General features: G+C 42.9%; 1 protein-coding gene across 1 annotated transcript in view; it reads left to right on the top strand.

The window, feature by feature from the left end:
• The window catches only part of DPF3 (double PHD fingers 3), a 207,938-nt gene that overhangs the window by 102,565 nt on the left and 79,056 nt on the right, over positions 1-26,317 (top strand). The window contains exon 3 of the mRNA XM_088670137.1: positions 12,932-13,039. Coding sequence (XP_088526263.1) covers positions 12,932-13,039 — 108 coding nt within the window. The remainder of the gene's footprint in view (positions 1-12,931; positions 13,040-26,317) is intronic.

Raw genomic sequence — 26,317 nt, 5'->3', positions numbered from 1 at the left:
TTTCAAGTAAGAGTTGCGAGGGAAAGGCATCCGTAGGTTGTTACTGATACACTTGAGAATAATGAACCTTATTTCTCAGAAGGAAAAATGCATTAGTGGCATGCTTGCAATTTTAAAGTGACTTTACCATTGCCCGTTTCAGAAAGCGATAGGGAGTGCCTTGTTCCCTTCTTGTACATACCATAAAAGTTTAACATATTAATGGTAACACGAGGATCAAACTATACCTTACACAGAATTCTTGATACACCCCTCCATTTCAAAAAAAGAAACTAGCTGTTTCGGAGTGGGAGGAAGTTGCGTGCTGGACTTGCGCAGCCTTGCAGAACTCAGCGTGCCATTGGCTCTGGTGCCACTTACTGCTGACTGCCCAGTCCTCAACCACTAGTTCCAGTGGGCACCAGCCACTGCTGCAGGTTCAGAAAAAGTATGGGATAGAGTCCTGGGGGACTGCACTCCATATCGAAGAAAGCTAAGGTGCCAAACAGTAGGGTTGTAACCCAGCTTTCTTTCTACTATACAGTGGTACCTCACAAGACGAATGCCCTGCAAGACGAATTTTTGCAAGACAAATGCGTCTTGCGATCTGATGGTGACGGTTTCCCATAGGAATACATTGAAATTTAATTAATGCGTTCCTATGGACAAAAAGAAAAAAAGAAAAAGAAATTTCAATGCATTCCTAGGGGAAGCCATGACTCGCAAGACAAATTTTTCGCAAAACGAATTGACTCGCGGAATGAATTAAATTCGTCTTGCAAGGCACCACTGTACTAATTTTACTAAATAAAATTTACTACTATAATAATTTTATCTAAAAAGCCTCTTGCTACCTGCACTCTGAAGTGGCGCAGTCCCAGGGACCTGAATGCACAGATTGGCTCTGGGTATTCTTTTCTTCGGGTGTTATACACTTTTGTACAGTTCTCTTAATAAATACTGTATCTCATGGCAAACAGTTGAGGGTTAATTTCACACAGTACTGCACATAACTCCTTTCCTCTCTCCCCCCCCCAACCTTTCACTTTAGCTTTGAGTTATGACTCTTCTACACTAATGAGATAAACAACATAACTCATTGCGGGTCCCGCTATTTCCTTTATAATCAAATGGTTAGAACCTTCTGTGGTTGCCCTATAAGGCACTGAATTGTGAGGCAACTCAGGAGAACAAAGAAAATAAAAAACAACCATGCCTGTATTCTCACCCATGTCAGAATTGGGGAGAGCCTTGCAACTGTAAGAAATGACTGTCTTCCTGGACTAGCCTTCTAAACTTCTGTTTGCAGGAGAATGAAAAAAGGAATACCATACTTCTTTTTGGAAAATTATATTGCAGCGGCTAGGCTCAACCATCCCTTTCCTGTTCCAAATTCAGTAGACTCTGCTTTCGAAGATAACATGAGGTTACTTCAGATTAACAAGATTGTGTAGTAGGACTGCTTGTTAGCATACAGTCTCGTCAATTAGGAAAGGAAAAGCAGGTTTTTATGTAGGGCATTTCCCATCCCTGTTGTGCCTCTTTCTACTGTAGCTGCTAGGGGTTATCTGCCCAATCAGCTTTTTGAGTTTGAAAGCTTTATGCCTGGTATGAAACAGGGACAGGCGATGGAGGGGTTGTTTCTCTCGCCCCTCCCCCCTCCCATTTTTTCCTCAGGATGTAAGTATAAGGTGTTCAGCTGCAGAAACTAAACAAAAAAAGCCCACCCCCCACAATGCCCAATTGCAGCCATGTCTTTTTACATTAACTGGGACAATTGCTGCTTGCCCCAAGTGGGCTGGTAAGTGTCCTGGCACCCTACTTTAGCATGTGCTGCATCTGCGTTCCTCCCCCCTTGCCATTATTCTCCTTCTCTAGATCAATGCTTTTAAGCTGCCAGTTGCTGCTGCTGCTGTTCTGACCAGGGAACTTTTGCCTCCCCAACCTTAAAAAGACAGCCACTCTCAGTTTGAGTGACCTAATTCTTCATTGATGGATAATGTTGTAGAAGAATGTAACTCTCTGTGGTGCAAAGCTGTATAAATGGCACTTTCAAAGTGAGAAGGAGATTGCCAAATGCCCTTTATTTTAAAGACAGCCGTTCTTCTCACAAGGGATGTCGTCTTTGTTCCGGAGTGATATCCTTACGGCACTTCATATGGGCCCCTTATTTCGGATTTTAGATGCAATGCAACACAGAAGAGAACTGAAACTGCGTCTCTGCAGTGACAGGTATTTTCTGAACGTTTGATCTCACAACCCTTTAGAAGAGAGAAGAGGTGGAGGGAGAAGCTTTGCAATGCCTTTCACCCATTTCATTCCACTGCATGTGTCACTTTGAGCTAATCAAGTGGGAAAGCTCATAGTGAATGAATCAGCTGTTGGTTTCCACATCGCCTGAAACATATAAGCTTCCTCTAAAGAGTGCCTGGTGTTCCTTCAGTCACAGGTGGCACTCAGAGGCCAGTCCTGAACTAATGTTTTCCCTAGAACTAACTTCTCCAGCCAAGTGCCCTATGGGGCAAATGGGGTAGGACAGGGCAGTGGCAGCGTCCCACCAGATGTGTTGTAACCAGCATGCTAGCTGGGACTCATGGGAGTTGTAGTCCCAAACCTCTGGAGGGTACCAAGCTGGGGAAGGCTACTCTTGAGCAAGTGGTGGGTATGAGTATGAGCTTCCATTCATCTCTGGAATTAGCCACTGTTGCCACTATCAACATTTCCTTACAGGTAGGTAGCCGTGTTGGTCTGGATCGAAGTAAAATAAAAAAAATTCCTTCAGTAGCACCTTAAAGACCAACTAAGTTTTTATTTTGGTATGAGCTTTCGTGTGCATGCACACTTCTTCAGATACAGTGAAATGGAAGTTTCCAGGCACTTATGTAGAGAAGGGGTGGGGAGGGGTGGGGATGGGGAGGGGGGATCACTCAGAAGGGTGGTGGAAATGGGTGATTGACTGACTGATAGCTGTTGATGACCGCAAACGACTGCAAATGGTTTTGCATGAAAAAGCAAGGGTGGAGATGGCTGAAGATCGCTTATCATGTATAATGAGATAAGAACCCGATATCTCTGTTCAAACCAGGTCCCTCCATGGTTTTGAGCTTGGTGATAAGTTGCAATTCAGCAACTTCTCTTTCCAGTCTATTTCTGAAATTCTTTTGTAGTAAGACAGCTACTTTGAGATTTTGTATAGAATGTCCTGGGAGATTGAAGTGTTCTCCTACTGGTTTTTCTGTCTTCTGGTTCCTGATGTCAGATTTATGTCCATTTATCCTTTGGCGTAGGGTTTGGCCTGTTTGTCCAATATAGAGAGCTGAAGGGCACTGTTGGCATTTGATGGCATACACAATGTTAGAGGATGAGCAATTAAATAGTCCTGAGATGGTATGTTGGATGTTGTTGGGGCCAGTAATGGTGTTGTCTGGGTGTATGTGGCAGCAAAGTTGGCATCTGGGTTTATTGCAGGCTCTGGTACCAGTGTCCATGTTAAGTCTGGTGGTTGTATTATTGTGGGTGAGGAGTTGTTTAAGATTGGGTGGCTGTCTGTAGGCAATGAAAGGTCTTCCTCCCAGAGCTTGAGAAAGGGAGCGGTCATTGTCCAGGAGAGGCTGTAGATCTCTGATGATGCGTTGTACTGTTTTAGCTTGGGAGCTGTATGTGATGACTAGTGGTGTTCTGTTATTTTCTTTTTTGGGTCTGTCTTGCAGCAGGTTCTCTCTAGGTATCTGTCTGGCTCTGTTGATCTGTTGTTTAACTTCATCAGGTGGATATTTTAGTTCTAAAAAGGTTTGCTGTAGATCTCTTAGGTGAGATTCTCTGTCTGTAGAGTTGGAACAGATGCGGTTGTAACGTAAGGCCTGGCTGTATACGATGGATTGTTTGGTATGTTTGGGATGGTAGCTAGAAGCATGTAGATATGTTTGTCGGTCAGTTGGTTTTCTGTATAAGGTGGTGTCTATACGTCCATCCTGTATTTTTATAGTAGTGTCCAAAAAATGTATTTCTTGCATAGATTGGTTCATTGTTAGGTTGATGGTGGGGTGAAAGTCATTGAATGTCTGGTGGAAGGTTTCCAGGGTCTGTTGTCCATGTGTCCAGATAATAAAAATATCGTCAATGTATCGCAGGTACAGGAGAGGTTTGAGTGGGTAGGAGTTAAGGAAACGTTGTTCTAAATCTGCCATGAAGATGTTGGCATACTGTGGGGCCATGCGGGTGCCCATGGCTGTGCCGCTGATCTGGAGGAACAGGTCATCACCAAATTTGAAGTGGTTGTGGGTAAGGACAAAGTGGCAGAGTTTGGTAGCAAAGTCCGCTGTGGTTTTATCTGAAATGGTGTTCCTTATGGCTTGTAAACCATCATTGTGTGGGATGTTGGTATATAGAGATTCCACATCCATAGTGGCTAGTATAGTATTGTTAGGAAGATTGTTCAAATATTGTATTTTCCTCAGAAAATCTGTGGTGTCACGTACGTAGCTGGGAGCACTGATAGCATATGGTTTCAGAACAGAGTCCATATAGCCGGAAACACCCACTGTAATGGTGCCAATACCTGAGATGATGGGGCGTCCTGGGTTTCCTGGTTTGTGTATTTTGGGTAGAAGATAGAAAGTTCCTGGCCGAGGTTCCGCTGGTGTGTTTGTGAGGATCTGTTCTTGGATGTGTAGGGGTAGCTCCTTAATAATCTTGTTCAGTTCTTTTTTGTATGCTTGTGTGGGGTCTGAGTCCAATTTCATGTAAAAGGCAGTATTGGAAAGTTGTCTGTGGGCCTCTTGGATGTAATCAGTTTTGTTCATGATGACGACAGCTCCACCCTTGTCTGCCTCTTTAATTATAATGTCTGGGTTGTTCCTGAGATTTTCTATGGCTCTCCTTTCAGCATGGTTTAGATTTTGTTGTAAGCGATGGTGTTTTCTGGTCACATCCGTTTGGATTCTGTGGCGGAAGCATTCAATGTACAGATCTAGTGTGGTATTGCGTCCATCAGGAGGGGTCCATGTGGAGTCCCTTTTTGTGTAACTTCTTTTCGGTGGTAGTTGGTGGTCAATGTTCTGTTCATTGATGCATTTGGAGGGTGATGGTTGTTCCTTAGTATTCCTTAGTCCTAAGGAACATTTCCTTAGTATTTAATAAAACATGTACCGGTAGGTCATATGGAACAAAAGCAGGGTAAATTAACTTGTGACCCTGTAGTTGTCAGATTGAATAAAGCGGGGGGCCCAAACTAGGGCCCGGGGGCCAGATGTGGCCCAATCACCTTCTAAATCCGACCCACGGACGGTCTGGGAATAAGCATGTTTTTACACGAGTAGAATGTGTCCTTTTATTTAAAATGCATCTCTAGGTTATTTGTGGGGTATAGGAATTTGTTCATTCCCCCCCCCCAAAAAAAATAGTCCGGCCCCCCACAAGGTCTGAGGGACAGTGTACCGGCCCCCTGCTGGAAAAGTTTGCTGACCCCTGGAAAGGACTGGATTCCTGTGTCTTAATTATTCTGCAGGAGGAAGGTATGTAGGGAATGTCATTTCCCCATTTCTAGCACCATAGTATGAAGAGTTCCACTCTCTGAAGATGCCATTAAGGGTACAGTGGTACCTTGGTTCACGAACGGCTTGGCTCCCAAACAAATCGGCTCCTGAACGCCACAAACTGGTTTGCGAACTTTTTTTGGAGCCGAATGTCCAACGTGACTTCCGTCGGAAGCTCCTGCAGCCAATCGGAAGCTGCGGCTTGGTTTTTGAATGGTTTTGGGAGTCGAACGGACTCCGAGAACGGATTAAGTTTGAGAACCAAGGTACCACTGTATACCTACACAAAAATATTTTTGCAGAATATGTTATAGACATGCATACAGTGGTACCCCGGTTTAAGAACAGTCCTGTTTAAGAACGATTCAGTTTACCAACTCTGTAAAACTGGAAATAGTGTCCCGGTTTGAGAACTTTACCTCGGTCTAAGAATGGAATCCGAATGGTGGAAGGGCACTGGCGGTGGCAGGCCTCGTTAGGGAAAGCGCGCCTCGGTTTAAGTGAATATTCTCAAAGCTGTGATAGGGCCCTTCAGAAGTCATAGCAAAAAGGCGAGTCCTTGCATTTCCTCTGTGGGTTGACCACATATTTTCTGTAGAGTCTGAATGTCTTCTGTAACTATGTGATAAACACACCAAGGGAACATAGTCAGCTGTGGTTCCCCAGTTTTTTGCTTTTAAACCATGTCCACAAAACATTATAGAAGGGGCCCACGGTTGAATAATTATAATGTGTTGTGTTGCTGGCAAGGAGCATATGAACTGGGTCAGTTAGTGATTTGTTGTTGTTGTTGTTTAGTCGTTTAGTCGTGTCCGACTCTTCGTGACCCCATGGACTATAGCACACCAGGCACTCCTGTCTTCCACTGCCTCCCGCAGTTTGGTCAAACTCATGTTCGTAGCTTCGAGAACACTGTCCAACCATCTCGTTCTCTGTCGTCCCCTTCTCCTAGTGCCCTCAATCTTTCCCAACATCAGGGTCTTTTCCAGGGAGTCTTTTCTTCTTATGAGGTGGCCAAAGTATTGGAGCCTCAGCTTCAGGATCTGTCCTTCCAGTGAGCACTCAGAGCTGATTTCCTTCAGAATGGATAGGTTTGATCTTCTTGCTGTCCATGGGACTCTCAAGAGTCTCCTCCAGCACCATAATTCAGTTAGTGATTATTGTCCCAATGATACAAGGAAATTTGTGACAAAGGACAGGTTGATAAATATGGGGGAGAACTCCTAGAAGCTTAATTCCCACCCACCAGATGGGAGCGCAAGATGTCTCTGACTGTGGACCTGAAGACCATGTTCTGCAACCACTTCTCTTCGTATTAAAGAGAAACCAGTGTAGTTCAGTTCACCGCAGCCCATTTCCTTTCTTATAGAAATGTTCTTAGGTTTTTTTTTTTAAAGCCTGTGCAGACCAGACAGGACATACAATTGGTGGAGTTCCTCACTTTTGAAGAATCCACAGATGGAGAACAAAATATTTTTTTTATTATTCTTATGATTTGTTAAATAGCCTCCTTACCCTGGGGTAGAAGTTTAGAGCTCACTTGCAGTAGCTTGATACAGCTGATTCCAGAGAATCGTGAACCACTCCAGAGTTTGTCAGCTTTCGAGAGGAGGAAGGGTGGGCCAGCCGAATTGCATGCAAACCTCTCTTGTCAGGAAGTGTGGATGCTTCAGAATGAAAGCTACAGTTAGGTTTGCAAAATTTGACACTCCCGTCTCCATTTTTTTATGGGGAACTTTTTAAAGAGAAAGAGAGGTTTATTAAGAGTTAAAAAATCATTATGCTTGTTGTCATTGTCCATACTGGAAAATACATATTTCTTTCGAAACTTGCCAATAGTTCCATTTGTTTTACTTGGTTCCCATATCTGGGTCATTCTTTCACACTGCAGCTATTTAGCATGGTCACATTAATTGTGAATTACCACCAGCAGCATTCAACATGCTGAAATAATCTCCACAAGATTTTACATGTGTTTTTGCAACTATTTCACATACAGCAATCTTGACAGCCATGCTATCTAACATCTAGCAGCTTGATGATGGTGGGGAGATCAACACAGGGTTGTGTGCAATAAATTTGTCAATAAATTTGTCTGAATCTTCATGGTGGCATAGTTTAACACTGTCTTCTCCTCAGGGAATGGAAAGGGTTTTTTTTTAAAGCAAAGTTGGCCAGTACAGTCAAATCTTAATTCAGTGGTGGGGGGGTATATGCATGTGTGGTGGCTATGCCCTGTTAGAAAATCGTTCTGGGATAATAGAATCTAATATTCCCACAGAAACTTCTTGTATGAGTTTCTGTTATATAGCCTAAGGTTCCAGGAAAGTACTAGAATCTTGAATGCCATGAACAAATTAATTTCTTTCTCCCTAATGGCAGCAAAACTAAGAGCCTAGTCCTATGCTTTGCTGAGCAGCTGTGCTCATCCCCCAATGATTTCAGAGCCCAGGCAGGTTCATATGAGACAAATACGGTCCTTCAGATCACCTGGACCTAAGCCATATAGGGCTTTATAGGTGGTATTTATTTATTTAATTTAAATACCACCCTTCATCTGAGGATCACAGGGTGGTTTATACAGGGTGATTGTCAGAATAAAAACAAAAAAGTAACACAATAACAAACAAAACAACAACCCCTCTCCTAGTTTAAAATGCCATAGGTAGTTTAATTAGCCAAAGGCCTGAGAGAAGAGGAATGTTTTCGTCTGGTGCCTAAAGATGTTTAGAATCATAGAATCATAGAGTTGGAAGAGACCACAAGGGCCATCCAGTCCAACCCCCTGCCAAGCAGGAAACACCATCAAAGCATTCTTGACATATGCCTGTCAAGCCTCTGCTTAAAGACCTCCAAAGAAGGAGACTCCACCACACTCCTTGGTAGCAAATTCCACTGCCGAACAGCTCTTACTGTCAGGAAGTTCTTCCTAATGTTTAGGTGGAATCTTCTTTCTTGTAGTTTGAATCCATTGCTCTGTGTCCGCTTCTCTGGAGCAGCAGAAAACAATCTTTCTCCCTCCTCTATATGACATCCTTTTATATATTTGAACATGGCTATCATATCACCCCTTAACCTTCTCTTCTCCAGGCTAAACATACCCAGCTCCCTAAGCCGTTCCTCATAAGGCATCATTTCCAGGCCTTTGACCATTTTGGTTGCCCTCTTCTGGACACGTTCCAGCTTGTCAGTATCCTTCTTGAACTGTGGTGCCCAGAACTGGACACAGTACTCCAGGTGAGGTCTGACCAGAGCAGAATACAGTGGTACTATTACTTCCCTTGATCTAGACGCTATACTCCTATTGATGCAGCCCAGAATTGCATTGGCTTTTTTAGCTGCTGCATCACACTGCTGACTCATGTCAAGTTTGTGGTCTACCAAGACTCCTAGATCCTTTTCACATGTACTGCTCTCAAGCCAGGTGTCTCCCATCCTGTATTCGTGCCTTTCATTTTTTTTGCCCAAGTGTAGTACTTTACATTTCGCCTTGTTAAAATTCATCTTGTTTGCTTTGGCCCAGTTGTCTAATCTGTTAAAGTCATTCTGAAGTGTGATTCTGTCCTCTGGGGTATTAGCCACCCCTCCCAATTTGGTGTTGTCTGCAAACCTGCTCAGGATGCCCTCAAGCCCATCATCTAAGTCATTGATAAAGATGTTGAATAAGACTGGGCCCAAGACAGAACCCTGTGGCACCCCACTAGTCACTACTCTCCAGGATGAGGATGAGCCATTGATGAGCACCCTTTGGCTTCGATCAGCCAGTCAGTTACAAATCCACTGAATGGTAGCATTGTCTAGCCCACATTTTACCAGCTTCTTTACAAGAATATCATGGGGCACCTTGTCAAAGGCCTTGCTGACGAAGGTGCCAGGTGAGCATCCCTGGGGAGAGCATCCCACAAATGGGAAGTGAGCATTCCACTGCAGAAAAAGGCCCTTTCTTGTGTTTTGCCAACTTCTGGACCTCTCATGGAGGTTCATACGGGGAAAGGTGGTCCTTGTGGTATTGTGGTCCTGAGTCATTTACAGCTTTACAGGTCAAAAACCAGCACTTTGAATTGGGCCCGGAAAGTAATTGGCAGCCAGTGCCGTCAGGCCAGGGTCTGTGTTATATGCTCAAACCATCTTGCCAAGTTCTGCACCTGCTGAAGTTTCTGATCCACCTTCAGAGGCAGCCCTACTGCAACACATTGCAGTATTCTAACCTAGAGGTTACCAGAGCATAGGCAACAGAAGTTAGGCTATCCTTGTCCAGATAGGGGTGCAGCTGGGCCACCAGTCAAAGCTGATGGAAGGAACTGCACACCACAGAGGGCACCTGAGCCTCAAGTGACAGCAAAGGATCCAGGTGTACCCCAAGCTGCATACCCGCTTCTTCAGAGGGAGTAGAACCCCATCAACAGCAGGCAATCTCCCCATCCATCCTGTTTAGGGAATCACCCACTAACAGTGCTTCAGTCTTATTTGGATTGAGCACTTTGAATTGTACTCGGAAACACCCAACGTTGTAGCATGATTTATCATACAGGTTATTTCCAAGCTAAATTCTACATTCTGCTGCTGATATATAAATTCCTATGTGGTTTCGACCTGAGATGCCATGTAGGAATGGAGGAGTAATTTGTGTGTTCTGCATTTTAAAGCAAATCAAACTAAGCCCCCTCCTCACAGTTGGAGGTGAGTTGGGTAAAGACTCCAGAGACAACATGTTTAGAACCAGAAAAATTTGCTTGATACTACAGCATGCCAGGACAACAGCTTTCCAACCCCCTGCCCCCAGCCTTTTAAACATTTTAAGTTGAAAATATTTTGATGTGTTGATCCTGTAAAGTCTGCCCTGAAATCTTTATTGAGAAAGGTGCTATCAAAACCCATAATGGTTCATTCCACTCCTCCTTTCTGAAATGATACCCAAAGGTTGCCTTCAGGCCAAAAGAGCTGCTTCCTCTTGCTTAATTATAAATTTGGCCCTGTGTGGGTCACCCAACAGAGACAGATCTAAGAACTAACTCCTGCAAAAAGAAAGAAAGGAAAACCACGAAATCCCGCCAGTACCAGCCCTGTGCTTTCATCTACTGCTGGGACTATGACCCCCAACAGCACCAACCGTATTATCAAAGCCACATTCACTAGAGCATTCTTCAGTGCCTGTCAGCGATGCTCTTATGGCACGCCCATGAGCCAAACAGTTCACCTTCTAAGTGAGAAAATGAATGGACATGAATAATAAGGTATTAGAAATGGAAATGTCCAAGTGGAGCACTTCTCAGGCTCCCCGGGGGGGTTCTGTCTCTGACCTTAAGATTGCCATGCTTAAACAGAAAGGCTTAGAAGAGAATTAGACTGAGAAGGTGCCCAATTAGAGTTGGCTAACAATTTTGCTACTGTATCTCTTGGTCTAAATAAGGGCTATAAAAAGTAATTGTTCCCCATGTGATAGCTGCTTTTGTGCTTTGATGTTTCAGCTAACGCAGAACCCTGCTAGGAGGACTTCCATGCTTTTTTTTTTTGAAACGTTAAATCTTACCTTGTTAACCTAGTTTTTGCTCCCATGCACCTCCAGCCATGTCTACTTATCGGCTCTTGCAGTCTTTTACCTATTGCAGCACAATTAACAGGTTCTTCCTCAATGCCCTGCAGGACTCATTTGTCTTTTGTACTGGCCAAAAGCAGAAGAACATAAAGTCTAGACTATATTATAATACTATATTATGTCTCTTCATTAATTTATTTTAAATGCCATATTTTTTCTTGCCACCCCAATTTTGTGAACTGTTTGTCACACAGTTGCTACTATTGATAGTAGTGTTCTAGATCAGTACACAAGGTTAGTTTGCTAAAAGGCTACCGTTTCACACATTACCCTTTTCTCTTGGTTGTTATGAATTTCTAATACTGGTACCTATTGGGCATACTTGCAGCAAACTGACCAATTTTCAATGAGCAGTCTACAAACTTGTCAGGATTCTTTTTTTAGCTGTCATGCTGTAACTCTGGATTCTGCAAAATGCAGCAACAAACTTGTTTTTCCTGCAGAGGAAAACAAAACCTAAGCCGTGTCTGCATTAAACTTCAGAAATTCACATCCATGAGCCCATCTTGACATCATGCGCCGCAGGCAAGCCTCCTCTGGTGCCACTTACCATGTCGCAACTGCTGCTTGCCAATGTTCTCCCAAGTAAATTTACAGTAAGAAGACTGTCTTTTCATGCCTACTCAGAAATAAACTCTGCTAGCTTTGTTTAGCAAGCTTAGACTTTGTTCACACTCCCATTTGCTGCACACTCACTTTGTTCCCAGTGCTGGGCTTTTAATCAGTGTTCACAAGGCGTTATCCAAAATGCATACAGGTACTGTATGTATGCCGTACGTTGTTATAAAATACTACTGTTTGATGCATTGTTTATCAAACTAACTTCACATCAGTTGCCGTCCTTAAGCTGTCCATAATCCAGCTCTAGCCAAGGTGTGAGCACCTTTGATAGGGTAAAGACATCTCTGCCTATCAATGTTCCCTGGTGTGTACACAAACAAAAACAAATCAGACACTAAGGAAGGTATGTTGATGTGAACAGGTGGTGGGGCGGGGGGGGGGAGCTGTGAAACCCCCCCCGGGGGGGGGTAAATGACTTCACTACACTCCAAGGCAGTAATGTGAACACACCCTATGTCTTCATGAGATTTGTATTCATATGTGCATGCTGTAAATCAACCTGCTATGAGCTGTTCTGGATTTACACCATTGTGCAGCCGAGTGGTGTTAGGGATGCTGTGGACCCATTCCTAGCATGATTACTATGCCACATGATTTTGGGACCATCCCTGGTGCTGGGGCATCTAGCATCGCACTTGCTACATCCAGTGACATCCAGCTATGGAAAGATGCTAAGGAGTTTTGCAAGGCTCTAATTGGCTATAATCTTGAAGAGGTTCTAAAAACCCTTCAAAGACAAGATGTAGAGGTAAAGGGACCCTTGACCATTAGGTCCAGTCGTGACCGACTCTGGGGTTGCGGCTCTCATCTCCTGTTATTGGCCAAGGGAGTCAGCGTACAGCTTCCAGGTCATGTGGCCAGCATGACAAAGCCACTTCTGGCGAACCGGAGCAGCACACGGAAACACCGTTTACCTTCCCGCTGTAGCGGTACCTATTTATCTACTTGCACTTTGACATGCTTTCGAACTGCTAGGTTGGCAGGAGCTGGGACCGAGCAACGAGAGCTCACCCTGTCATGGGGATTCGAACCGCCAACCTTCTGATCGGCAAGCCTTAGGCTCTGTGGTTTACAAGATGTAATGAAGTATAATTCCAGAGGTGAAGAAACAGTGAGATTCTAGCAAGGCTAATGATGATTTGACAGTGAAACAAAATTGTGTGTGTTTTAATTGTTGTCTTCGTTTCCTTTTAATCCTCAGGATTAGCACCAGGTCAGCTCTATACGTATCCTGCTCGTTGTTGGCGCAAAAAGAGACGTTTGCATCCTCCTGAAGACTCCAGGCTGAAGTTACTGGAGATTAAACCTGGTAGGTGCTCCTCTCAATGTAACTTCATGACTCTAGCAGGCACAACCTCAGGGCTTTTGAACTTTCCTTTCTGTCTTTACCTATCTCCTGTTTGTAAGCAGAGAATTTTCGCTAAAATCCGTTGTGTTTTTAAAAAGGAAAAACCCATTCATTTTGAATTTTAGTGTGGCTGTAATTGATACTGGTATTGAAAGACTGACATTGATTCCCAGTATGTTTCCGAGCACAATTCAAAGTGTTGGTGCTGACCTTTAAAGCCCTAAATGGCTTCGACCCAGTATACCTGAAGGAGTGTTTCCACCCCCATCATTCAGCCTGGACACTGAGGTCCAACTCCACGGGCCTTCTGGTCGTTCCCTCATGGCAAGAAGTGAGGTTACAGGGAACCAGGCAGAGGGCCTTCTCAGTAGTGGCGCCTGCCCTGTGGAACGCCCTCCCATCAGATGTCAAAGAAATAAACAACTAGAAGACATCTGAAGGCAGCCCTGTTTAGGGAATTTTTAAATGACTGATGTTTTCATGTACTTTTAATCTTTTGTTGGAAGCCGCCCAGAGTGGCTGGGGAAACCCAGCCAGATGGGCGGGGTAGAAATATTATTATTATTATTATTATTATTATTATTATTATTATTATTATTATTATTATTATTATACTGTGGGGAACTGCAGTATTTATGTTGGGGCCAAGTGTTTTTCTCAATTTTAAACACTTGAAATTTGGGAGGGCAATGTATCTCCTGAGTGTTATGCCTCATGATGGCATATCCTAATAAATCTTTGCTAAGGCTCCATTCATCCAATGCAGCCATAGCATGGTTGTCTGTGAAACAACTGTGGGTGCAATTCCATATGGGAAAATATTTTTGTGTGTTGTAGTTTCCTACATAGTTCAGCAGATAATCACAACCACCTGAAAAAAGTAGTCATGCAGCTCTTGCAATGCAATGTGTAGGAAATCCTTCAATAATGTGTGTGCGTGCTTTTATGCATGGTGCCTCACAGGGAATCATGGGAACTGTAGTTTTCACTGAACTGAAGGCAATCCATGAGAGTGACAGATGTTGAATGTAGATTGTAAACCTGAGAACAAGTACCGTCCTAGTGTTGACATTTCTAAATGATATAAAAAGTCTTCAAACAAATACTTAAGTAAAATAAAACAATATAAATGCATATGTATGCTTTCCTTTATATTTCTAGCTTTGCTGTTTTCTGATTTCCTCCTCCTTGCCAAGCTATTAAGAAATGAAGAAGGGAGGAATCCTTGTTAGCAGTTAAATACAGTTAAAGCACTAGCAGTTTCTAGCGCTTAAATATTCATCAGAAGGAGGATGTTCTCATACTGTTCAGTTTTGGAGAGGTGAAGCACCTGGATGTCTAATTGTATCCTTACTTGCAGAATTTACTCTTGATAAAATCCCACAAAAGTGGCAGCCTCTTCTGGGCAAACAGGAAGACTCCAATCCCTATTGCAAGCCACATAGAACTAAACTGGTGTGTGTGTGTGTGTGTGTGTGTGTGTGTGTGTGTGTGTGTGTGTGTGTTCTCATTTGTTCAGATTCAGTTTTCTTTACCAGAGAGAGAAGGCCCAGTGGTAAAGAATAGGTCTTCTCTGTTTGAACCATTGCAAAATTGGGCATATTTGGATCTTAATTTGGCTTAATCACATTTGGCTTCATCACAGAAAGTAGCCAGATGGTCAATAATGGGAACCAAACTAAAGTCTGTTTAGGATACTAACTAAGATGTGTAATAAATCTAACAGCAGCAATCCCAATACTGTATCTAATCTATCTATAGCATGCTCAACACTGTACATAGAGCATAAATATCCAACACTTAGTCATGCCTCAGCCACACAAAAAATAAAGTATTTAATGAATAAACCCCAAAGCCTTTTTTTCATATTGGCATGTTTCCACTTAACTCCTCCCTCCAGCCATACAGTAGAAAATCTCTCTGAAACCAAATGTCATTGTCCAGCACCACAACTTAATTTATGTGTCTGTCTGTACGTACTCATTTGACAGTAATTATGGGCTCTTTTATCTACTGTGATCAAATGCTAAGTAGATGTTTTCGAGTGCCCTTTGACTATGGTATCCTGGGAGGCTTGTTCGCTGTGATGCTGCAAGATAACATGATCAAGAGTCTGGTGATGTTCATTCTTGTCTGAAAAGAAAACCCAACAGAGTCATATTAAACATTTATTTATTATGGCAGAAACAATGTCTAAGTTCGTCTGCAGTATCAACTTGAAATGGTGATTTAGTCACATTGCGTTCTATAAAGTATTTAGGGATTACAAATAGTTATTATTTGTGAAAAATCAAGGAGAGGTTTTTGGAGGAGAGAATGTGTCAGAAGAACATTGTGCTAGCATACCACAGCAACCCACAGTAAATTTTCTGCACCGTGCTCAGCTTTTTTGATAACCTTGTGGGAAAGTATATCAGAGAATCCACAAAGCTGGAGGGAGGGGGGGGGAAGCAGAGGGGAGGAACTGTCCCAAGCATAGCTGCCAAGTTTTCCCTTTTCTCGCGAGGAAGCCTATTCAGCATAACGGAATTTCCCTTAAAAAAGGGATAACTTGGCAGCTATGGTCCCAAGGGAGCTTCCCTTGCCTATTGCCCTCCTCACTCTCCAAGAGGACTTTGCAAGCTTTTGCAAGATTAAAGGTGTTAGCTGCAGGTCCGGAAAGTCAGCTAATCTGCAATTCATAGCCCTTTTTAGATGCAAGGAGAGTGTTTCCTAAACTTTTAGTAATTGAAGCATATGTTCTTCTAAATTTAAATTCAAATTTTCCATCTGAAGAAGTTTACATGGAGGGTACCGGTATGTAAAAACAAGAATTATTTCTCCTCAGAAGACTCCATAAAGATTTGTTTCTGCCTGAGTCACTAATCTGGGCTTGCCTCTTGATTGGAAACAGGCAAGTCCAGAGCAGTAAATCTTGCAAAGATACGACAGGCAGCCTCTTCTGTGGGTGGATGACTTGGCCAAGGCCACAATCTGAGTATATATGCCAGAGCTCTGAACACCAAACCAAGCCTCCTTTTCTTTGACCAGACAGATGGCTTGCTGAACATTGCTACTATCCCTCAACCCCATATTGGCAGACACAAAAGGAAAAACTAATCTAGGCAACCTCACATAGCGTTACCACTGCACATAATGCATCTTTCACTTATTGGATTTGCTGCTGAACGTGTGATGATAGCCACTAAGAATTCAATCCTATACACATCTACTCAGAAGGAAGTTCCACTGAGTTATTCCCAGATAGGCGTGTGTGGATTTCCACCTTAGTTAGATGGCTAAAACAACAACAAACCAGGTATTTGGAAAAGAAGTCTATCAACTAGCTACACGGCATCCAGTCTGCTTCTGGGCCTGGGTCAAGTGGGGATACTTTAGGAATTCATTGGTTTTTTTGCACTCCAGTACAGTATGAACTTGCTAGATCAGGGGTCAGCAAGGTTTACCGGCCATGGGCTGGATCACTCCCACGGAGATCGTCCGTGGGCTGGACGGGCGCAGTGTGACACCAGAAATCGCGTCTGCGCATGTCTGTGGCACCGGAAACCACTTCTGCGCAGGCCCAGATGCCAAAAATCATGCCTGCGCAGAAGTGATTTTCGGTGTCTGGACATGCACAGACGTGATTTCCAGTATCTGCAAATGCGTAGACGTGATTTTCAGTGCTGCTCGGTGAGTCCCTGCACCGCGCTGCACCAGTTTAGCTCAGCGCACAGGGAACTCACCGAGCGAGCGGCTGGGTTTGGGGGCAGCTTGTGGGCCGGTAAAATGGTCTTCGTGGGCCGGATCTGGCCCATGAGCCGCACGTTGCCAAACCCTGCGCTAGATCCACAGTATCTGGAGTAATGTGCAGATTGGAACATAGATTTTACAGTATGCTTCTTTGAATGTTGCAACAGTTCTTGCCTCAAAAAGTTTTTAAAATGTGTATTTTGGCATGGAATACTTTCAAAATATTTTATTTAAAAGTATGAATTTTTAAAATAAAACCACAAATGAATGTGGGAATGAGGCACATTATGAGGGATCATATGTGATAGCAACTTGGTCTGGATCCCTACATTCAAAGTGCTGCTTTTGATGATTAAATGCTCCTTAGAGCTTACGACCAGGATCTTTGACAGATGGCCTACCTCCATATGTAAAGGTAAAGGGACCCCTGACCATTAGGTCCAGTCGTGACCGACACCAGGGTCATCTTGCATTATTGGCCGAGGGATCCGGCGTACAGCTTCCAGGTCATGTGGCCAGCATGACAAAGCCACTTCTGGTGAACCAGAGCAGCACACAGAAATGCCATTTACCTTCCCGCTGTAGCGGTACCTATTTATCTACTTGCACTTTGATGTGCTTTTGAACTGCTAGGTTGGCAGGAGCAGGGACCGAGCAATGGGAGCTCACCCCGTCGTGGGGATTCGAACTGCCAACCTTCTGATTGGCAAGCCCTAGGCTCTGTGGTTTAACCCACAGCACCACCCACGTCCCACCTCCATATGTACCTACCCATATTTGAAGACCTTCAGTGGGGAGCCTCCTTTGGGTGCCCTCGTCAAAAATTGTGAGGCAGATGGCTACCACAGAGAGGGCCTTCTCAGTGGTGGCCCCCCCAAATTCTGAGGTTTACAGATATGCGTTTACTCAGAATGCCCCAGCTCTCCCACCTCCAATTTAGAGAGGTGGGAAAGCACAAAAACACAACATGATGGGCATGATAAGCCAGCCCACCACCTCTGTGGTGGAACGCAGACTGTGTCCTGAGGGGCATGGGCTGAATGTGATCCCTCTGCACAGCCCACTGCGCAACATTCTGGCATGCCTGTGCTCTATTAGTCTCATGTGCACATGCACCCATTGAATGACTATTGATTTACAGTGCCTGGTAATATGATTTATTTAGGACCCACAAAGGAGTATTGATTTTTTCTCGAACCTTTTTGACCTTTTTTTTTTTTAAAGGCAATGTGGCCTGTGTGGTCTTTATGTAAAGTGACCAGTGGCACAAGGTACCGATGGTTATTTAGGCTTGTCTTCCTCCTTTTAGATATTTCTCTCAGTCCCCCCACCACCACCCCACTGTATCCTAAGCTGTGAGCCAACCTCACTTCCTCCCAGCTATCCAGTTAACTTTTCCTTAGGTGTGCTCGGAGAAGTGGGTTTGCAAGTTCTGTTTTCCCTGATTTTTGCTGCTCAAACAAAGCATACATAAAATCTGGTTTGAAGGCTGTTCCCTTTATTCTGTTCAGCTCTCCCCCATCTTTCAGGCAGGCTATTTCCTCCTCTTCCCTTCAAGTTCCCCCTGTGTTTGTTCAAACATTTGTAACGTTTTCTAACAACAATAAATATAAATGTGTATAAAGACAATTATGAAAAAGTATGGTCTGAGATAAAAAGGAATTTAGAAATATGGAGTAGAATGAACCTTTCCCTACTAGGAAGAATTGCGGCAATAAAAATGAATATGCTGCAAAATGCTCTTTCTCTTTCAGACAGTCCCAGTAATGGTCAAGGATGACTGCCTCAAAAGATGGCAAAAGGATATTTCCAAGTTTGTCTGGGGGGGGGGAAGGCCAAGGATTAAACACAAGATACTTACAGACACAAAAGAAAGAGGAGGTTTCGCCCTCCCAGACCTCAAATTGTACTATGAGGCCACATGTTTGGTTTGGATTAGGGACTGGATAAAATTGGAAAAGGAAGAAGCATTAGACTTGGAAGGCCATGATAACAGATATGGATGGCATGCATACTTATGGTATGGGAAAGGGAAAGTACATAAAGGATTTTATAATCATATAATTAGGAGATCACTAATGAGAGTATGGGAGAGGTATAAAGACCTAATGGAACAAAAAACACCTTGGTGGCTATCACCAATTGAACCTTTGTTATGCAAACTGCTTGGCAAAAAAGGGAAGTGGCCTACATACCGTACAGAGATTTACTGAGAGATCAAAAAGGAAAATGGAAATTAAAAGATTACGATGAAATAAAAGACTATGTTTAGAGTTGGTTGCATTATAGACAACTAAATGAGATGTATAAAGAAGACAATAAAAAGGGGTTTAGCTATACAATTTCTAGATTCCAAAAAGAGGTTATAGAAGATGTGAAGCTATTGAAGAAAGCATATAGTACTCTGCTAGAATGGGAAACGAAAGACGAAGAAGTTAAATCAGTTATGATTAAATGGGCGCAAGAGATAGGACATAACACACAATTTGAGGATTGGGAAAAATTGTGGAAGGTAGATGTGAAATTTACAGATTGCTTTCTTTTGAAGGACAATTATATGAAAATGATGTACAGATGGTATATGACACCAGTTAAGATGGCAAAAATGTATAAAACCGGATCAAATAAATGTTGGAAATGTAATGAAAAAGAAGGTACTTTGTATCATATGTGGTGGGAATGTAGGGAAGTCAAAAAGTTTTAGGAGATGATATATAATGAATTGAAGAAAATGTTCAAAATGACATTTGTAAAAAAAAACAGAAGCATTTTTGTTAGGGATCCTAGGACAAGATCTGCCAAGGAAAACAAAGAACTTATTTATGTATGCTGCAACAGCGGCAAGAGTCTTGTTGGCACAAAGATGGAAGAATGAGGAAATCCCAATGAAAGAACAATGGCAAGAAAGACTGATGAGTTATGCAGAACTGGCAAAGTTAACATATAAATTACGTGAGAAGGACAACCGTGACTTCAAGGAAGAATGTGAGCTTCTTACAAATTATTTAAAAAGACAACAAAAGGATCTGGACTCCTTGGCAGGTTTTGAATAAATATCCACAAATTTATTAGTAGAACACATGATAGATAAGTTACAGGTAGGTAGCTGTGTTGGTCTGACGTAGTTGAAACAAAATAAAAAAATTCCTTCCAGCAGCACCTTAGAGACCAACTAAATTTGTCATTGGTATGAGCTTTCGGGGGTATCTGAAGAAGTGTGCATGCACACGAAAGCTCATACCAATGACAAACTTAGTTGGTCTCTAAGGTGCTGCTGAAAGGAATTTTTTTTTTATTTTGTTTCGACATGATAGATAAGGTAATGATATGTTCAATTTTATAATATGCAGAGAATAATATGTATAAACAAACCAGAGAGGGGAGCTGAGGGAAGTCCTTGGAGGGTGGGAGAGGGAGAGATGGGAGGCAATAAAAAGGGGGGGAGTATATTGATTGACAATATGTTTGTTTAAAAAAGGAATATATTAAATAATTTTTAAAAAACATTTGCAACGTTTTTGATTTTAGAAATTAGAATAGAATGTATCGTTGCACTTTTAGCCGCAATTCTATTCTAATAGGGCGGAGGAGGAAGAAAGAGGATAACATCCACTAACAGAATAATGCTAGAAAAGAACCAGCACCTGTTTCTTATTAAGAAGCAGTGCTGAACATAGAGGCTGGAACCAGGGAGAGCTAAAGACCAGGCATTTCTCTTGGGAGAGACGAAGAGTTGCTTGACTGTCCCTCTCCCCTTTCCCGAGGCCTTCATGCGTCACTGTGGAGTTTGAACTGCCCATGGCTTAGTTCATTCCTGAGAGATAGCAGGTGGCCTTCAGCAGAGAGGGATTCTAATCTGAGGAAGCAAAATACTTTGTACGGTGGTTTCGGCTGCCTAACTGATGTCCTTCATTCCGTGTTATTGTCCTCAACCGTTTACAGGATTAGCATTTTCACCAACGCACCATTTTGGGGTGGGGGGTGGAAAAGAGAGGGCAACCTCAATTTCTATTTTCTTCTTGTCAGTGAGTGTAATATGGCATCTGAGTTTATGTGTGTGTAAGGTTAGCCCTGCTTACATGCAGATCTCTATTTGCATTCCTGTGTTCAGCTCGGGCTTCTGTAATCACATTTGTTTTACTGGGCAAAAGGTCTTTTCAATGGCTTGTTGACTCAGGAGGAGACTTGGGAAGCAAAGAAGGGCAGCCAAGGTTTTTGTTATCACAGAGACAGCTTGAAAAAACACAACTCTCCCCAACTAATAACCTTCCCTCTTTTTATCAGGTGTTAGAAGGTGTGTTCTATTGTATGTATGTGTGTGTATAAGATCCTAGACAACTTCAAATAGCCTTGAAAAGGTTGAGGGTTAATCCTAACAAGCGCTGGGCATACTTCTTTCTTTCATTTCCACCAAGCATCCCTAGTGTTACTTTTGCCTGATCTAGCCTCCAGAGGCTCTTCCTCCTCCCGAATCCCAGCTGAGAGGCTCCCTTGGCTTCCATGCTCTCAAACTAGGCTGGTCGGATGCAAAAGAATTCTCTCTCCCTTTCATAGTTCTGTAGAAGAGGGAATTTCAGCAGTTGTACCTTATCAATCAAGCACTAGAGCAAGAATGGGAAGATTGAGGGGTGGGGGGTGGGCTTAAACAACAAAAAAGACAGCTCAGATGAATTGTTGTTCTCCATCACCACTGTTCCGTCGTGCTCACTATTGTGGACAACATTTATTTACTTAATATCATCTGCATATCATTTTATCTGGGGGCGGGAGGAGGGAATTAGAGTGGGATGCACCCGTAGAAAAAGTGCAGTACTGTACCTTCAATGGATTGAATAGTTGGTTGCAATTCCAGTTATAACTTACAGCGTAAGAGCAATGATTGGGTAGTGCAAGGTATCGCCCATCTGGAGGTCCCCTTTGACAGACAGCATGGTGGCATAAAAACAAATAGGGCTATATGAAAGTAGAACAGGAGTGGTCAATGCCTGCTCCTTTAGGAGAGAGGGATGCAAAGAGCTTAACAGGAGAGGGATCCAGTGTGGTATGGCAGTTAGATTGGGAAGGCACAAGTTCAAAGTTCACAGGCTATTCTTGGGCCAGTTACTAGCCTTCAGCCTAAGCTACATTATTATTTATTTATTTATTTATTTATTTATTTATTTATAGCCCGCCCATCTGGCTGGGTTTTCCTCACCACTCTGGGCGGCTTCCAACAAATACCAAAATACATTAAAATATCACAGATTAAAAACTTCCCTAAACAGGGCTGCCTTCAGGTGTTTTCTAAATATCAGGTGGTTGTTTATCTCCTTGACCTCCAATGGAAGGGCGTTCCACAGGGCAGGTGCCACTACCGAGAAGGCCCTCTGCCTGGTTCCCTGTAGCTTTGCTTCTCGCAGTGAGGGAACCGCCAGAAGATCCTCGGCGCTGGATCTCAGTGTCCGGGCAGAACGATGGGGGTGGAGACGCTCCTTCAGGTATACCGGACCGAGGCCATTTAAGGCTTTAAAGGTTAGCACCAACACTTTGAATTGTGGTCGGAAACGTACTGGGAGCCAATGTAGATCTCTTAGGACCGGTGTTATGTGGTCTCGGCGGCCACTCCCAGTCACCAGTTTAGCAGCTTCCACGAACATCACAGTGTTGTGGGGATAAAAAGGGAGATGGCCAGGATAAAAGTCTAATTGATAGATTGACTGATATTGTCCATTTCGATAAAACATTCCCCCCATGGTAATTGCAGGTTACACACCTTCCCTGTGATACACAGTTTGCCTTTTTGATATATAAAAATCCCCATTTACACAGCACCAACAATACTCTCTCTCTCTCTTTCTCTCTCTTTTTTTTATAGCTCTGGAAATGTTTGCTGCACTTCTTGTAACATGTGACAACTTACTATTTTACCACTGGCTTTCAGCTGACTTTGCTTCCTGTGATTTAATAGCAAAATTGCTAGTCCTTCAGAATGACTGTCCCAGATATACTGTTTAATGAAGCTAATACGTTATATAGAAACGTAACATGGCTACTTCAATCTGTGAATAAATATTTTGAAGTGTAATCTGCTTTTTGAGATAACATGTTGTGTAAGATTTACTGCATATTTTTTTTACTGTGAAATAAGCCACATTCTCTGAAAAAAATTGTCGCTCTGCTTGTCATTACCAAAGTCCTCCCTGCCTCCAGCATTGTTGGGGGTCTTGTTCCACTTTTTACTAGATTGACAGGCAGAAGATGCAGATGGAGACAGCCTACAGATCAGATCTTCCCCCCAATGTGTAGACAGGGCAGCGTCAACAGGAGTCACAATGGCTAGACTAGGGAGTGTAGCTCCCTTCTTTCTCCAGAGCATAGCTGCCAAGACTCCCGTTTTTCATGGGAAACCCCCGTATTTTAAACCGTTTCCTGCTGGCAGCCCGGATTGGAAAAAATCCCGTAAATCCCCTGGTTTTCCTACCTGCCAGGGAAGCTCCATTTTGGGTCTTGGTGCCGCCCAATTTCCAGTCCCCAGACATGGTAGCGCGGCACCGGAAGTCACTTCTATGCATGTTCGGACATGCGTAGAAGCGACTTCAGGTGCCGCTCCGCCCATGCCTGGGCACCGGAAATCGGGCAGAGCAGCACCGGAAGTTGCTTCTGCGCATGTCCAGACATGCGTAGAAACGACTTCTGGTGACGTGCCGCTGCTGATCCCGCATTTTTCAGTGGCAGACTTGGCAGCTATGCTCCAGAGTATCTGGGGAAACCCAGCCCAATGGATGGGGTATAAATATAATAATAATAATAATAATAATAATAATAATAATAATAATAATATTCCACGTGTTGTTATTTGCATGGTGGGGAAAACATCCGGAAAAGATTACAGGGGAAGAAAACAAACTGTTGCTTCAGAGTCAAACTTCAGTGCTTTTCCAGTATTTTCTGCAGAAATAGATTTATTTATAGTGCTTGTTTGCCTTTAGTAATGACAAAACACCATAAGTAGTTCCCATGTCTTCAATTTGTAGAATCCAACTTTTTTTAAAAAAAGATTTCCTTGCCTTGAATCAGTACAGAAAACTACTGTTTTAGGGCCAGTAGAGGGAGTAATATTACAGGATTTATTTTGTGCGTATGGGGTTTGATTCTGCTTTCATTTAAGCTGATGTATGTCAGAAGTGAGTTTGTTCATGGGATTAACATAAAACTGTGCACTTAAATTCCTGACTGCTATACCAAAAGCACAGGTGCAAAATAGAAACATACAGCCATAAAAGATCTGTCACTGTAACTTTTTGTAACTCCAGCCAGTACAGGTGCTCAGATTTGTGACTGCACATTTGGACTGCAATGGTAGTCAGTCATTTATACAGGTGATGGGAGAAATGTGCACACAGCTGGACATTTTTTAAAGTTTTTAATTGCAGCCAACTTCCTGGCTGAATAAGCATGCTGTTTTTATATGACCTATTCTGTCACCTGAGTGGCAGCAGTAAAAACTTTCAAAACTTTTCTGTTTGTATGTGCTTATCTCCCTAGTGTGCAGGGATATGGCTGTCTAGGATCACGGCACTGGGTTTTCATGTACTGCTGTGTTCATGCACTTCAAATGTGCAGCTTTTTACTCTCCTTTGGGAAGGAGGGGAATACAGTACAGACATACTGCTAGTTCAATATACTCTTTTTCTAAGCAATTTACAGAATGATGGGATAGGCTCTCATTCCCAGATCTTTGCCAATCCTCAAAAAAACTACAGTCTGGTTCCTGCCTCAATATTTTACATTGGTATAGCTACCCATGTAATTGTTCTAGGCATGGAGCACTATAGCTAAAGGATGTCACACACCAAGACTGGGTATGAAGTATGGACATTGTTTCACCCGTTACTCTGTGGCTCTGTGACTGCAAGTACAGTGGTACTTCGGAAGTCAAACAGAATCCGTTCTGTAAGTCCATTCGATTTCCAAAATGTTCAGAAACTAAGGCGCGGCTTCCGATTGGCTGCAGGAAGCTCCATCAGCCAATCGGAAGCCGCGTTGGACATTCTGGTCCCAAAGAACATTTGCAAACCGGAACACTCACTTCTGGGTTTGCGGCGTTTGGGAGCCAAAACGTTCGACTCGCAATGCGTTTGGGATCCAAGGTACGACTGTAATAGCAAGCTCTTTTATGCCTTTGCTAAAAATGTCTGGTCCTATGGATGTTCCGACAGTGTAATAAGCCCGGGAATGTCGCTAGCCCACAAAAAATGTTTGTACTGCAGTTTGTTGGGGGTTGACGGAGGAGGACCAGGGTGCTCCCATCATTCCTGCAGCAGCCCACTGCATTTCTATACTGGGTCTAGAGGAGGGTTCCTCCATACCCTCCAACTTTTCTCTGATGAAAATAGGGACGTCCCAAGGGAAAGTGGGACGTTCTGGGGTCAAACTATCAGTCAAAGGGATTGGGAAGCCACGTTGTGTGCTACACCCAGCTGCTAGAACAGGAGCTGAAACTAGTTTTTGTGATTTGACTTTGTCATATTTTAAATTTAGAGCTGTTTCCCTCCACCCCCACCAATTTATACGCCATTTAAGTGCAGTCATCTCTATGTGGTCTACAAGTAACAAGTACCAGAAGTCCCCTCCAAGCTGTTGGTTTTTTCCCCATGTGCAAAAGCATCATATAGATATGATTCTAGTATGCCATACATTTGTCCTGAGGGTCAAATACCGTAGAAGCTTCTTTGTGTGGTTTTTTAACTGGGGAAACTGCATGGGGAAAAGGAATAACCTCTTCCCCCAGCACTATGGTCCAAAACTGAATTAACCCCACCCCACCCCTGCTGGTTTCTAAGACTTTTAGAAACCGGGGGGGGCTGTAGTCTGGCCCCTAAAGATTATATATATTACCAAGCATTACTGGGGAGACATGATTGGCCATATATCCCATGTGGTGTCTAGTTAAGCCCGAACTCTATAAAGTTGATGCAGTAATAAGTGTGTAAGGAATCAATGCAAAGTTTCATATGTGCTATGTGTTAAAAGAAATGTGGAATTGCATTTCATTAAAATGTGATCTTTAAATTTTATTCCGTTTTATAGGTCTCTTTGGCAGATTAAACTGTTTAGGAGGTTGAAATACGATAATATTTAAACAGTGTTTCTCCCCCTCCCCCTCTCCAGTGTATAGTTTCAATGAATAAGCAATAAATTTGAAATGTTACAAGCCAAGTTTTATGGATACATAGAGAGCAGTAAGAGCTAAAAGATAATTTTCCTTTGTCCCCATCTATTATTCTCCCCTTTTCTTCAGTGAATGTTTTCTGAAAGTGATCTGTCATCTTTATTCTTCTCCCGGGTAAACATTTTACAGCCTCATAATCATTTTACACTTGATGGATATTAAATATGTTTTTTACTGGTTTGCAATTCATTTCAATATTTCCCTACATTTTGTACTTCATGTCCTAATAAAATGCAGGTATTTTATGCTAAAACATTCAGACCCAGCAAACACCTGCACTTTCTAAGTAATAAATG

The sequence above is a fragment of the Zootoca vivipara genome, chromosome 1 (genome assembly GCF_965207765.1).
Source record: "Zootoca vivipara chromosome 1, rZooViv2.hap1.1, whole genome shotgun sequence".
NCBI lineage: Eukaryota > Metazoa > Chordata > Lepidosauria > Squamata > Lacertidae > Zootoca > Zootoca vivipara.
The sequence above is the reverse complement of the archived record's forward strand: the minus strand, read 5'-3'. Positions and strand labels throughout refer to the sequence as shown.